The sequence below is a fragment of the Medicago truncatula genome, chromosome 5, assembly GCF_003473485.1.
Source record: "Medicago truncatula cultivar Jemalong A17 chromosome 5, MtrunA17r5.0-ANR, whole genome shotgun sequence".
In the NCBI taxonomy this organism is placed as follows: Eukaryota; Viridiplantae; Streptophyta; class Magnoliopsida; order Fabales; family Fabaceae; genus Medicago; species Medicago truncatula.
Window position 1 is genome coordinate 8,424,362 of NC_053046.1, and position 16,196 is coordinate 8,440,557.

The 16,196-nt window shown below is 32.7% G+C and overlaps 1 protein-coding gene across 1 annotated transcript; it reads left to right on the forward strand.

Moving 5' to 3' along the window:
* Positions 1–6,826: 6,826 nt before the first annotated feature.
* Positions 6,827–11,185, forward strand: LOC11420537 (probable LRR receptor-like serine/threonine-protein kinase At4g36180). The gene is given in 3 exon segments (XM_003612087.4): positions 6,827–7,274; positions 7,277–7,386; positions 7,388–11,185. Coding segments are annotated over 3 exon segments (3,393 nt in total). The 5' UTR covers positions 6,827–7,135; the 3' UTR covers positions 10,532–11,185.
* Positions 11,186–16,196: the final 5,011 nt, after the last annotated feature.

Here is a 16,196-nt window from a genome sequence, read left to right on the forward strand (position 1 = left end):
ATATGTTTTTGATCCCTATAAAATTAGGAACTTTTAAGTTTAGTCCTTACTTAATTTTAATAGGTTTTTTAGTCCTTACAAAAAAAAATTACTTCTAATTTTAGTCCCTGTTACAACAAAGTTTGTTTAATTATCCTTAAACTCTTAAATTTTTGAACGATTTTTTTAAGACAAGTTTAGAACACTAAAAAAGGTTCATTTACCAAAATTTAGATTTTTTTTAACATGAAACGAATTAAATATGAATTTTTTAAAACGGCAAAAGTTAAAGATAAAATTAATAAAATTTGAACTTAAAAATCAAATTTTGCGACAACTTTTTGCAGATGAATTTTTAGTAATGTTCTTAACACGTCTGCAAAAAATTGTTTAAAAATTCAAGAGTTTAAGCATAAATTAAACAAACTTGAATTGAGGAGGGACTAATACTGAGTGTAGGAAAAAAAAAATTAAGGACTAAAAAAAACTATTAAAATTAAGTAAAGATTAAACTTAAAAGGTCTCAATTTTATAGGAATCAAAAACATATTTAACCCTATAAATAATTATAGAAGGAGAGAGTAAAACATTGATGTGACTCTTTTCTTTTTCTCTCTTTGTTTTTCTTTAATAACTCTACGAAAAAAAATAAATAGTTGTACACCATAGTCCAAATGACAGGGCATTAATTTGAAATTAATCGTCATAAAATTGGTTGTCCTCACATTGTTAAAAGTATCAGTGTGACTATCAGATTTGTGGTCCACCAAATTGATTGACATTAATCCAATTTGCTTCTTGTGGATTTAGCTTTTGCCTCATTAGCTGTACTTTCCCACAAAAACTTTGTGGCTAAATATATTCAAAAGCCTAACCAACAGTTAAATCTTGGCTCCTTTTGCTTTCAACTTCAATTGATATATTGACAATTCTATTGAAAGGGGACAAACAATGCATAAACATAGACTTTTAATGAAAAAAACACCTAACATTGAGCCAAAATCATGGGGGGTAAACATAAAGTGCCAAAACAGATATATAAGAATATGTGACATGTCCCAGCCGTCCAAGTATGAAAACCCCAGTTTCCCCCATGTACACAATCATATCCCCCATAGGATTGTATTGGCTCACCACTTGTCAATTGCCAATTCAATAACTCCAAGAGAAAGGAAAAAATGGCTGAGGTGGACCTCACACAAATCTCAATCCTAAAACATAAAGCAAAAAACATAGTATAAACAACAAATTTATTTATTTATTTTTATTAAACCTATATAATCATAGGGTTCAATTGAAATTCAACTGAGGGGAGGAAAGGAAAATAATTTATTTTAGATATATGTATTTGGTTAAAAGATGTGATGAGAGAAATTTTAATTATATATTTGTTTGGTATAGAAAGAATGTTTAGATATAAAGCGGAAGGAATACTTTTTATTGTTATAATCTTACAAAAACAAATTAAACCATCTACTTACAACAAACTTTCAATCTCGATATTCCATCTAGTTCAATAAAATAAGCAAGTTTGTTTAAAAGAGTGGTGTAATTATTGATAAACATAAAAGTAAAAACTTATATTTTTAAGATAAAAATTTTATTAATAGATTTTTTAACTATTGTTCCTAGAATACTTGTTTGCAAAATCATTTAAATTATAGGGTTAATGGTGTTTTTCACCCTTGTAATACATGTCATTTCCAGTTTTCGCCTCTATAAAATTTTCGGTTTGATTTGCACCATCGTAAAATTTTTATTTTCTGGAAAACACTCCTAATAGGCCATTTTCAGAATTTTTTTTCAAGAAATTTTGGTTTTTGAATGGCCTATTAAGGGTGTTTTCTGGAAAATAAAAATTTTACGAGGGTGAAAATCAAACCGAAAATTTTATAGGGGCGAAAACCGAATATGACATATATTACAAAGGTGAAAAACACTATTAACCCTAAATTATATATAAAATTACAAGTGTATGAATGTATGTCCAGTATCATAATGAGTTAATGTAATTTTGCAAAAGCTATAACTAACTATTTGATATAAAAAGAATATAATAAGCTATACGGAAAATGCTGTAAAAAATAAATTAAAATAAGGAAATGTTGTAAAAGAAACTGCTGAGGAAATAAAGAATGCCATCATAAGGGAGAAAAGAAAGTCTAACCAAAATAAAGAAAGGGGTTGGACCATAACAACAACGGAGAGAGAAAAATGAAAAAAATATTATTTTAACCATAGATGATTATCTTACGAGTCTACATAGATTTGAAAGGAAGATTTTTCACACTAGAGGTCTAATTGAAGTTGTCTTTTTGAAGTGAGTAGTAAAGTGGTTAAAAATTGCACTTCTAATATCTTAGGGTGTGTTTGTTTCAAGTTTATCAAATTTATTTCTAGGAATAACATTCCTTGGAATATAAAGATGGGAATTTTATTCCAAGGAATTTAGGAAAAATATGTTTGGTTAGCTTTATAATATTCCAAGGAACCAAAAAAATAGGGATTATAATAGGAAAACTATTTATGAATTTATTCCCATCTCCATGGGAACTTTATTCCCACCATTTTCCTTGGGAAATTTTTTCTATTCCCAGGAACATTTTATACCCGGGAATAAAATTTAGCAAACTTGTAACAAATATAGGCATGTACATTCCTATCATTTTATTCTCGAAAATCAACAATTATAACTTGAAACAAACCCTTAATTTGAGTACCATTCATTGAGAGAGAAATGATATAATTCGCTCTTCTTTTAGAGGACATAATACCGTGGAAATTTTTTGAATTAACCTCACCCTCTTTCAGCCAAGTAATTTTATATTTCTGCCAATGGATATTAATAATAAGTTAGTATCTATATAAACTCACATGACAATCAGTATATATATTGAAAGATCGATATGAAAATATTAACGGAGTATATTAACATCTTAGACTATTTTGATTAATGTGGTGCATAATCAATAACTATTTTAAAATTTTGATACATTCAGAAACTAATATGGTTATTCGTTACACATTTATGGATGAAAATGACTATTTATCATATAAAATTCACATAAGAACAAATGATTATGTCTAGTCGTCTATAAATACGACTGTATTCAAGTATTTTGAATTGAGTAAATAGTCAATTTCCCCTCTGAAATTGTAAGTTTCATCAATTACCCCCCTGAAATTAACAAAACTTCAATTACCCCCCTGAAATTTCACAACGTTAGTCAATTTACCCCTTCCGTCAAATTTTTCTGTTAGTGAACATGACATTTTGCAAATACCCCCTGAAGTTTTGCACTTATGTGCAAAATGCCCCCCAAACTTAAAAATTTATATATATTTTTTTTTAAAAACAAACAATTAATAGTTAAATATTAAAACTAACTATTAATTTTGGAATTTGGGAAAACCACATGCATATATACATCAAAATAGGCTCAAAAATGGGGAATAATATGTATTTTTTAAAGTGACAATAATGTGATGATTTCTGGATTAATATTGGGGGTTGTGTAGTTTAAATGGTTTGAGCAAATTGTTGAAGGAGTTGGAGGAGTTAAAAGACTAAGATCGATGGTGAAGGAGAAAATATAAATTTAAATCTGATTATTAATTTATTTATAAACCTCTAAAAATAATAATTTGTCTATTAGAAATAATCATTATTGTCACTTAAAAAATACACATTTTTTTTCTATTTTGATGTATATATGTATGTAGTTTTTCCAAACTCCAAAATTAATAGTTAGCTTTAATATTTAACTATTAATTGTTTGTTTTTAAGAAAAAAATAATATAAATTTTTAAGTTTGGGGGGCATTTTGCACATAAGCGCAAAACTTCAGGGGGTATTTGCAAACGTCATGTTCACTAACAGAAAAATTTGACGGAGGGGGTAAATTGACTAACGTTGTGAAATTTCAGGGGGGTAATTGAAGTTTTGTTAATTTCAGGAGGGTAATTGATGAAACTTACAATTTCAGGGGGGAAATTGACTATTTACTCATTTTGAATTGTCATGGCTCTAGATCTGCAACGTTGAGTGGGGGGAGAGAGAGAGAGAGTTTTTTTGTTAGTGTAATTATAATTTGAGCAGTCTATTATCACTCCCTTTCGATCCTCCTAAATTAGAGAAAAGCATAGAGCACGTTTGATTCTCTCTCTCACAAGACTCCTCTATTTATTTAATCACTATTTACTTATAAGATTTTAAACGAACAACAATCACTAGATTAATCCAAATAGATTACTATTTTATCATATTTTGTTGAGAATAAAATAAGAGTGAATATTATGATAGAGTGTGTTGTAATAATTTCTTTTCAATGAGTCCTTAAAATTAATAAAATCTTTTGAAATCTTATAAATCCATAAAATCCTTTAAAATCTTATGATGTAAATCCATGGAAATCTAAATTGTAAATCCCGATAGTCTTTTAAAATCATGAAAGTCATTAAATTCATACAAAGTCTTTTAAAATCTTCAAGACATTTTTAAGTGAAAGTTGTCCTTTAAAATTCTAATTCAATACTCCATCCGTTTCTAAATATAAGCAAAATTGATTTTTTAGGTTCATTCATTTAATGATATATGTGGTTCATAATATGTACCACATACATCATTAAATGAATGAATTTAAAAAGTCAATTTTGCTTATATTTAAAAACCGAAGACTAGGGGTGTTCGCGGTGCGGTTTGGTTCGGTTTCAAGCATAATAATCATCCAAACCGCGAGAGAAAAAAGTATGCGGTTTGGTTTGGTTCGGTTGATTTTTAAAAAGTCACCCAAACCAAACCAAACCAAACCAATGCGGTTTGGATTGGTTCAGTTGATGCGGTTAATCGCGAGATAAATAAAAAAATTACATTAACTTAATATTGCCAACCAGTACCAATCAATTTTAATTATTAAAAAAAGAACTTGAAGTTCCAAAATAGCATTACAATACCAATAAAAGTTATTTATCTAAAATAACATTAAAGTACCAAAATAATAGCTGGATAGTGTTGGACTTGGGCTTGGGTTCACTTTGGTATTGGGCTAGTACAGTACTTACTTAGTTTAATAACATTGAGTATTTTTGCGGTTTGGTTTGGTTTGGTTCGGTTGCTGAGATGCAAACCGCAAACCGAACCGAACCGCGCGATTCAGTCTAAAAGTCATCCGAACTCATCCGAACCAAGTGCGGTTTTTTGCGGTTTCGGTTTGGGTTGGTTCGGTTTGCGGTTTTTCTATTGGATTGGTTCGGTTTTGAACACCCCTACCGAAGACACCCCATAACTTTGTTTTTGTTTTGAAAAGACTAACATAACTTTTTCAAGTCAAAGTTGAATATTGTTTTTAAGTAAATAGGTCAATTCCCTCTGTTTCAAAATATAAGTAAATTTTACTTTTTAGATTCATTCAATTAATGATATATATGGTCCATGAACCACATACATCATTAATTGAATGAACCTAAAAAGTAAAATTTGCATGGACCATATACATCATTAATTGAATGAATCTAAAAAGTAAAATTTATTTATATTTTAAAATGGAGGGAGTATAACCGTAATAATTCAAGATTAATTTTTTCAATAACTATATTTTCTAATAAGTGTTTCTTTCGGAGTCAAACTTTTTTTTTCTTTTCTTTCTTTCTAAAAATAAACCGTTTCCTTCTTCGGTAAATGTTTTTGTAATTATTATTTCATGAACATTGTATTATTATGTATGTAGATTGAGGTTTCAACCTCAAACTTGTCATTTATTCACCTTAAAAATAAACTTATCTATTAAAAATATACTCTTTCCTTCTTCCGTAAATGTTATTGTAATTATTTTTTTAGGGTCTTGTTAATCATTGCCCTCAAGGCAATGATTAAGGAAGCCAAAACTAGCATGTTTGTATTGGTTTTAATAACATTTTGACTTTTAAAAAGTTAAATTTATCATTTTTTACCATTTTCTAATACTATATTTTTATTTTTATCCCCTTATCTAATACCCCAAAGGCAATGGTTAGCATTCTCTATTTTTTTTTTTATGAACATTGTATTATTATGTATGTAGATTGAGGTTTCAACCTCACACTTCTCACCTTAAAAACAAACTTATAGTATTTGATCAAAAAGAACCTCTAAAAAAAAAACCTAATACTAAGAACATGATTTTTTTTTTTTTTTTTTTTTGTGGTGGTTGAAGTTTGAACTCCGTGTACCCTTCATATTTTATGCATTGTTCACACTAACTGAGCTAAGCTCACGAGGACGCTAAGAACTTGATTTAAATAGACTAACCTAGTTTTTTTTTTCAATAATACTAAAAAATTTATATATGAGGTGCTAGGATACACACATTAGTTTTTATTAAGGTGTGTTTTAGCAAATATATATCTAAAAAGTTCTTAAATACACGTTGCTAAAACACACATTCTAAAATATAAGTGAGTGTATCCTAGCAACTCCTATAAACATTTGCTAGGATACATCAACTTATTTTTTAGAATGTGTGTTTTAGCAAGTTATAACTAAAAAGTAGTTAAACATACATTAAGGTGTAGCTTGCTAAAACACTCCCACATAAAAACTAGTGGGTGTGTTCCAACAAATCTCTCTATTTATTTATATATATAATAGCAGAAAATTGTACGAAAAATAAAAATAGCAGAAAAGGGAGAGTGGAGCATAGCTAATGATTCAAGTCATATCACATCATATGAGATTAAAAAGTTTGTAGAGCCAAGGGTCCCAGCAAAACTTCACACAGCAGTAGTACCACCATTTTCAAAAAAGTGTTCGTTCAAAGGGTTCCCCAGTCCTACTACTTCTAGGAAATAGAGAGACACAAATAAAATATTACTCCAATAAGTAATAAAATAAAAAGAAACAGTCACAAATGCACTTCCAAAACAGACACAGAGGAAGACGCTGTACAATCTCATAAACAGCGTTTTCATTTTTCATGCACTCACACAGAAATCAAATCATCATAAATTAGAATTCTCCACTTTCCACCTTAGTGAAAAATATAAACACACAGTTTCTTCCTCTTATTCTCCCACTTTATTATACTAATACACACTATGCTAATATACGCTGCTAACCATAACATTAACACACTATCATAACAAACTACTCTTCTTTCTTCACACTCTCACAAACACCACCATGCATACTCATACACTTCTCATCATTCTCTTACTCTGCGCACCATTCTTATCCTACGCCGTAACCGTCACCGTCACCGAGATCCAAATCCTAACTTCGTTTAAGCTCAACCTCCATGATCCTCTCGGAGCACTCGACGGTTGGGATCCATCTTCACCGGAAGCACCATGCGACTGGCGCGGCGTTGCTTGTAACAACCACCGTGTCACTGAGCTTCGTCTCCCTCGTCTTCAACTCGCTGGTAAACTCAGTGAACATCTTGGCGAGTTACGCATGTTGAGGAAGTTAAGCCTCCGTTCCAATTTCTTCAACGGAACCATTCCGAGAACGCTTTCGAAATGCAAGCTTTTGAGGTTTTTGTTTTTGCAAGATAATCAATTTTCTGGTGATATTCCGCCGGAGATCGGAAACCTCACTGGTCTAATGATTCTAAATGTTGCTCAAAATCACCTCACCGGAACTGTTCCAAGTTCGCTTCCGGTTGGTCTTAAGTATCTTGACGTATCGTCGAATGCGTTCTCCGGTGAGATTCCGGTGACCGTTGGTAATTTATCTCTTCTGCAACTTGTCAACCTTTCGTATAATCAATTCTCCGGTGAGATTCCGGCGAGGTTTGGTGAGCTTCAGAAACTGCAATTTCTATGGCTTGATCATAACTTTCTCGGAGGAACACTACCTTCTGCACTTGCAAATTGTTCTTCGCTGGTGCATTTGAGTGCTGAAGGAAATTCACTTTCCGGCGTGATTCCGTCGGCGATTTCGGCGCTTCCGATGCTTCAGGTGATGTCACTTTCTCACAATAATCTTACTGGATCAATTCCTGCTTCGGTTTTTTGCAATGTTTCGGTCCACGCGCCGTCGTTGAGAATAGTACAGCTTGGATTCAATGGTTTCACGGATTTCGTTGGAGTTGAAACCAACACGTGTTTCAGTGTTCTTCAGGTTTTGGATATTCAACATAATAGCATAAGAGGCACGTTTCCCTTGTGGTTAACCAATGTAACTACTTTGTCAGTGCTTGATCTTTCGAGTAATGCACTTTCCGGCGAGATTCCGCGGCAAATAGGAAATCTTGCCGGGTTGATGGAGTTAAAGGTGGCTAATAATTCATTCAATGGTGTTATTCCTGTGGAATTAATGAAATGTAAGTCCCTTAGTGTTGTTGATTTTGAAGGAAACAAATTTGCCGGTGAAGTTCCCACATTTTTCGGCAATGTGAAGGGGCTCAAGGTTTTATCACTTGGTGGAAATCAATTCATTGGTTCAGTTCCGGCGAGTTTTGGTAACCTTTCTTTACTTGAAACATTGAGTTTGAGAAGTAATAGATTAAATGGAACTATGCCTGAGATGATAATGAGTTTGAGCAATTTGACAACTTTGGATCTTAGTGATAACAAGTTTAATGGTGAAATTTATGATAGTATTGGGAATTTGAATAGATTAACGGTTCTCAATTTGAGTGGTAATGACTTCTCTGGGAAAATTTCTTCTAGTTTGGGAAATCTTTTCAGGCTAACTACACTTGATTTGAGCAAACAGAATCTCTCTGGAGAGTTACCATTTGAGCTCTCTGGGTTACCGAATCTGCAAGTTATTGCTCTGCAGGAGAACAGGTTATCTGGTGTAGTGCCTGAAGGGTTCAGCAGTTTGATGAGTTTGCAATCTGTGAATCTCAGTTCTAATGCTTTTTCTGGGCAAATTCCTGAGAACTATGGTTTTCTTCGATCGTTGGTTGTTCTTTCGTTGTCTCATAATCGAATTACAGGAACCATTCCTTCAGAAATTGGAAACAGCTCTGCTATTGAAGTTCTTGAGCTTGGGTCGAATTCATTGTCAGGTCAGATTCCTACCGATCTCTCTCGCCTTACCCATTTGAAAGTGCTTGATTTGGGTGGTAACAAGTTAACTGGGGATATGCCTGGGGATATCTCCAAATGTTTGTCATTAACCACATTGTTAGTAGATCACAACCATCTTGGAGGTGTCGTACCAGGATCATTGTCAAATCTATCAAAGCTAGCAATGCTAGATCTCTCTGCTAACAATTTGAGTGGTGAAATTCCTAGTAACTTTTCTATGATGCCTGATTTGGTGTATTTCAATGTGTCGGGGAACAATTTGGAAGGCAAGATACCACAAACTATGGGATCACGGTTCAACAACCCTTCTTTATTTGCTGATAATCAGGGTTTATGTGGGAAGCCATTGGAATCAAAGTGTGAAGGTACAGACAATAGGGACAAAAAGAGGTTGATTGTGTTGGTCATCATCATTGCAATAGGAGCTTTCTTATTAGTTCTGTTTTGCTGTTTTTACATCATCGGCTTATGGAGATGGCGCAAGAAGCTCAAAGAAAAGGTTTCTGGGGAGAAGAAAAAGAGTCCTGCAAGAGCAAGTTCAGGTGCAAGTGGAGGCCGTGGTAGCAGTGAAAATGGTGGGCCAAAACTCGTAATGTTCAACACCAAAGTCACACTTGCTGAAACAATTGAAGCCACAAGACAATTCGACGAAGAGAATGTACTCAGCAGAACAAGGTATGGATTAGTATTCAAGGCCTGCTACAATGATGGAATGGTCCTTTCCATTCGGAGGCTCCCTGATGGATCATTAGACGAGAACATGTTCAGAAAAGAAGCTGAATCACTAGGCAAAATAAAGCACAGAAATTTAACCGTTCTCAGAGGTTACTATGCAGGACCACCAGATATGAGACTCTTGGCCTACGATTACATGCCCAATGGAAACCTTGCAACACTCCTCCAAGAAGCTTCTCACCAAGATGGTCATGTTCTAAATTGGCCAATGAGACACCTCATTGCACTAGGAATCGCCCGTGGATTAGCCTTCATACATCAATCCACAATGGTCCATGGCGACGTAAAACCTCAAAATGTTTTATTTGACGCGGATTTTGAGGCCCATTTATCCGATTTCGGGTTAGAAAGACTAACAGTACCCGCATCAGCATCAGGAGAAGCAGCCTCCACTTCAACATCAGTTGGCACATTGGGTTATGTTTCACCAGAAGCAATCTTAACCAGCGAAATCACGAAAGAGTCCGATGTTTACAGCTTTGGCATTGTGTTGTTGGAACTACTAACAGGAAAGAGACCAGTAATGTTCACACAAGACGAAGACATTGTGAAGTGGGTGAAGAAACAACTTCAAAGGGGTCAAATAACAGAGTTACTTGAACCTGGTTTACTTGAATTAGACCCAGAATCATCAGAATGGGAAGAGTTTTTACTAGGTGTGAAAGTTGGTTTGCTTTGCACAGCACCAGATCCTCTTGATCGACCAACCATGTCCGACATTGTTTTCATGCTCGAAGGCTGTCGTGTTGGTCCTGACATCCCATCCTCAGCTGATCCCACCTCTCAACATTCTCCAGCATAACCCAAAATTCCACTTTTTCCCGGTTTTATTGTCATCATTTTAGATTAATGTTTTTTGAAATTCAATTTTATTAGAATTGTAACAGTAGTAACATCAGTAGCACCTTGTTATTATTAATCATTATTTTCTCAACTAGAACAAAACATTGCGGCTACTTTTGTTGTTCCTCCATTTTTTGGTCTTCTCCTTCAAAATGGTGGTGACAACATGTGGGCCACATGATAAAATGCTACTCCTATAATTTCCACACTCTCTCTCTTTAGTTCGTGAGTTTTGATGCAGTCAACGTTTTTGACAATTGTCAAGTAAGGACAAGAGTGGGACCCTTGTTTTGGTTACAATTTCTGCCAAACAGAACGGCACCAAAATGGTACTGTTTCCGTCTGCGGGACGGAGCTGGATATCTGACATAGTCATGTGAGTTTGCGCAGGTTCCGGCAACGGAGAAAGATCGACTATGTAGCCGTTAAGATTGTGGGGTACGATGTATTTGTATATATGTTGTTCCCAAGGGTAGAGTAGAACATTGCATTGGTGTTTGGTGTGTACTTCCCATGTGATTTTTTCTGTTGTCCTAATTTGTTTGTATTTTTGTTTATTTATTTTAAGATTAGAGGTATATGTGATTTAACCTCTTTTTGGCCCATGGCTCAACAACTCTTTTGAACTTTTTGTGGGTCTTCCTCATTCCTATTAATCTTATCAAGCATGCATTAATTTTTTGAATTGGATTTGTCTTATTAACCAATTTTTTGCTTTTGAGATTTGGCATTGGGTCACGAAATTCAAATAGGAGAAAAACAAAATTTCATTTGTCTGAATTTTCCCATATTTTTATATTAAAATTATAGGGGTTTTGTTAACGAATGTCCTTAGAGCACTCTTGAAGGATTCCTAATAAAGGAATTATTCTTTAAAAAGGTTAAAAACTTCAATTTCCAATACATTGATTTCATAAACTTTGACAAAAACTTACTGTAATTTCCAATGTCAATTACTAAACAATGCCCTAATAACATTTGTTAACATTTCTCAAATTATTCTCTCAAAAATAACATTTCTCAAATTATAATACTATGTGCTAAGAAAGAAGATTCCTCTTTGTGATCAGATCAGGTTATGTGGGGATGAAATCCAATTTGAAGCCATGGTCTTCTTTTTTGACAAATGAAGCCATGGTGTCCTTTATTCTGCTCCCTTTATCTGTTATCCATTTTGAAGTATGGGACAGTAACTTTTGTTGATGCTCCTTTTCTTTTTATTCAAAAAGATATTATCCTTTTCTATAAATCACAACACTTTATGAAATATGTTATAAGGTTGGCAATTGACATTATAATTGAACTGGAAAAGTTAAGAAGTGAAATGATAATTATGAGATCAATGCTTAAGTCCTCACCCATCATATTAATCTTTGTCCTTTAAAAAAAGAAAAAAAAACTTGACGAGTTATTCATCCATTGCATCCAGATTCTCCACCAGTGGGAGTGGCATGACAAATGATAAAGAACCATGTTTTCCTAGGCACATGTTTTGGTACGTTTGAGAGAGATAATGAGTCTCGTAACATGGGATATCAAATATAGTTTATTTTTATAATCTGAAATCTAAGATGCAAGTTGACTGGTAAAGAAGAACACAAGCGCCAAATATAGTGCAGTGACCGTTAAGGGTCCTCCCAAATTTTGTATTCCCTTAAACTATATCCAAGATCGGAGCTGGTGAGGGTTTTCTAGTAAAGAGATGGAAAGTCAAGTTAAATAAGTAGTATAGTACAATATTAACATAGCTAAAATTAAAAGAGTTGACATGCTAGTGCCAAGCATTCCATTATCTCAAAATTTTACTATTCCTTCTTAACTAATGGATTAACAACTAGTTTTCTCTTATTCTATGTACCATCATTGTTTTTAAACACTTGAGGAGAAAAAGGAAAGAATTGAAACCTCTCACTTTCAAAGTTAAAACGCAAGATTGACTATTGATGCCCAACTCACACAAGCTAAAAAAAATAAAGATAAACAAGGGATGATGCAAACTTAAGATCCACTTCAACATTCTATACGTTAGTTTTCCTGGTGTGTGAATTTCAACAACTCACCATCAGACTCGTGACATTCATGATCATATCATTAGACTTACTTCCTCCATGCTTTATTTGTTGCAAAATCATTGATAAGATATTTATAATCAATGTTCTTTGAAAGTCATTTTTCTAGAAATAAAAACAAGACTATTTAATCAATCTTATATTTGATAATTGTAAGACTATTATTTTTCCTCATTCTATCCATTTTTCACGCGCCCTATTTTTATTTTTTACAAAAATGTACATAAAGTTTCGGATTCTATAATATAAAATACAAGAAACAATCAAAATCTCTCCCATTTCCCTAAAAAAATAAAATAAAAATTGAGAAAATTTGTCAAGTAAAATAAAAAAAATTGAAAAATACAACAAAAAATTCTAAAAATTAAATAAAACTAATGCAGTTTTTTTTTTCGAAAACTGAAAGTTAATTTATTTAGAGGGACTAAAAACATACTTAACGCATATTTCTATACATAAACATACATGTTATTTTTATGAGTGACATGTTAAAATACTCTTCAACAAACACAATATTTTATACATATTTTATCAAAATAAAAAACAAAAGATTATGATTACACTAATAAAAAGAGAATGAGAATGAGTCGAATGAACAAAAATATGATCGATTGACCTAGCCTTGCATGATGATACTTTTTTGACTTAAATGCTCTTTTGGTCCCTTAACTTGATTTCAAGTATCGGTTTGATCTCACAAGTAATAAAAGTTCCGTTTAGGTCCCTTAACTTTATTTAAAGTATCAGTCTGGTCATTTCTGTTAATTTAATTCAAAAGAACGTTAAATTTTGGTCTCTTAACTTATTTAATTAGTATTAGTTTGGTCCTTTAACTTATTTAATTAGTTTTAGTTTAGTCCCTAAACTTAACGCTTTTTTGAATTAAATTAACTGAAAGGACCAAACTAATACTTTAAATAAAATTAAGGGACCAAAAGAACATTTAAGCCTATTTTTTAGATTAATAACGCACTGAAGAAGACAAAGATATTAGAGGGGATTAAAAAGATTAAGAGATATTAAAAAGATAAAGAGACTACAAAAATGAAATTTCGTTCGAATACTTTTACTTTTAATTTTTTCAAAGGATCGATATTAATTTTTAGCTTAACTTTAGTTCTGCTTCTTCTTTCCGAAATCATACTTTTTTTATTTCTCGGCTATTCAATTTGCTGCGATTTTATTCACAAAAGGGATATTTATATTGAGATTCAAGATTGGGACGGGGCAAATGGGTTGCAGAGGGAGAACCAACTACAACATTCTAAATATATAAAAATAAAATGTTGAATTGCATTTTTGGTCCATTAATTATTTAGGTAGTATCGTTTTGGTCACTTAATTAAAATTCGATTTATTTTGGTTCTTAACTTCTCTCTGTTACACATTTTTGTCATTTCCGTTAGTTTTAATTCAAAAATTCATTTTCTTCTGAAATTTTTCTGGGATTCTTGTTGTTGAAGGTTGAGGAATGATATGAAGATGAAAAAGAGGAGAAGAAGATAAAGAAAACCTACGTTTTTAATTAAAACTAACAGAAAGAACCAAAATGTATAACAGAGAAAAGTTAAGGGATCAAAATAAATCGAATTTTAATTAACGGACCAAAGCGATACTACCTAAATAGTTAAGGGACCAAAAATGCAATTTAGCTAAAATAAAAAGAAACAAGAACAAAAAGAGAAAGGAAACATAAACCAAAACCTTCTCAAACGATAAAAACCAACAAAAAATTGGGGGACAAAAACTTGACCCAAAAGAAACAAGAAAATAAAAGCAAAACAAACAAAGTGGAAAAGAAAAAGAACATGAAAAGTAACTCAAATAAAGCCCATGAGTCAATCAAGTAACCTACCCCTAGAGCGAGTATTATGAACTCGAAAACCCTTCTCCTTATTCTTCTTTGTTGCATTTGGTCCTCGCATTTCAGGTATGAACTCACACAAACCAAGAAAAACCCTAATTTCTAAGACATATTTCAGGTATGTAACATGTCTCGCAAATTAGGTTAGTGTGCTGAATAAAGTAGATTCCTTGTACCCACATGTTTTATTCCTTGTTTATTTCATGGTTGAGCATAGGTGTTTGGATTAAAATTGTCATTTCTGTGCGTTTCTGGAGTTGGAAATAGGGAGATAGGACTAAAACTGCAAAAAAATATAGTTTAAGGACGATTTTGTTCAATTTAAAAAAGATAGGACCATATTCGTGAGTTGGTCAAAATGGTAGGACCAAAAGTGTAATTAAGCATTTTTTTTTTTATTTTTCATGATTATTTTTAAGCATTCACGTGTAGTCAATTTCAACAATTAACCTTGGTTTTTTCTTGATCCTCATGTGTTATAGCAATTTCATTGTATTCGGAGTAGCCATTAAAAAACAATAGAACTATCTCCCTACTAATCTATATAGTCCATGCAAATTCTCCATCCAGTCACAATTCTTGTTGGAATTAGTTCCTCATTGTCATTTGTTATGATCGTGACTCCTCATTTCTTGGATACACATTGCACATGGCTAATCCACACATTATTCGAGATAGGATAAATGATGTCAATATCAAGCCATTTTATGATTTACTTTTTCACTACTTCCTTCATGACATGATTCAGTATTCTCTAGCTTTCAATGGTGTTCTTGGCATTCTCCTCAAGTGAAATTTTGTGCATGCAAACTATGGGGATAATACCCTTGATATCTGAAATTTGCCAACCCATGACCTTTTTGTGTTTCTTCAAAACATATAATAGCAACTCCTCCCTGAGTATCGTCAAGCAAAGATGATAAAATAACAGGAAGTGTTTCATTCTCACCCAAGTAAGCATACTTTAAGGTGGGAGGAAGTTGTTTCAGCTCTAAAAGTGGCGGTGCTTCAATTGATGGTGGGTTGTTCTTGATGCTATCACTTTTCAACTATAATGATTCATACTTTTCTTCAACCAAAGATTTGGTTGTTCTTGTTTTGGCTCACTCACAACAATTGATCCATTTCCTCAAAGTGTTTCAGCTCATGTAAATCATCTTGGTCTTTCAGAAAGGGTGGGAAATGATCCATTTTCTTAAAGAGCTGAAGCACGGATACGGACACGGACACCGGACAATGACACGCCGACATAGCTAATAATTTGAAAAAATAACATAATTCAATGTAATTACAAGTGTCGGTGTCGGACGCGCCTAATTCGAGGAGTATCCGTGCTTCATAGTTTAAACTTAATGTGTAGTTTAAATAAATGAAGAGTGAATTGGTATACAAACCAAGAGAATAATATATAATAATTGAATCCCATATAACCATAGACTATAATGATTAAATGAACATCTAAGTTGAAGTTTTAAAAAAAATAGTAATGATATCATTTGCATCCCAAAACAAGGTCTGAAATTTTCCAAAAACACAACTATCCAAATCATAACTTGTGATAGTTTACTTCTTGGCAACTGTACTCTTCACCAAAAGCTTCACTACTAGAGGAGGAGGAGGATACTTGTCAAGTCATCATTCAAGATCTTTATTTTCTTCGCACGATTCTAACTTTGCAAACCTATATAAAA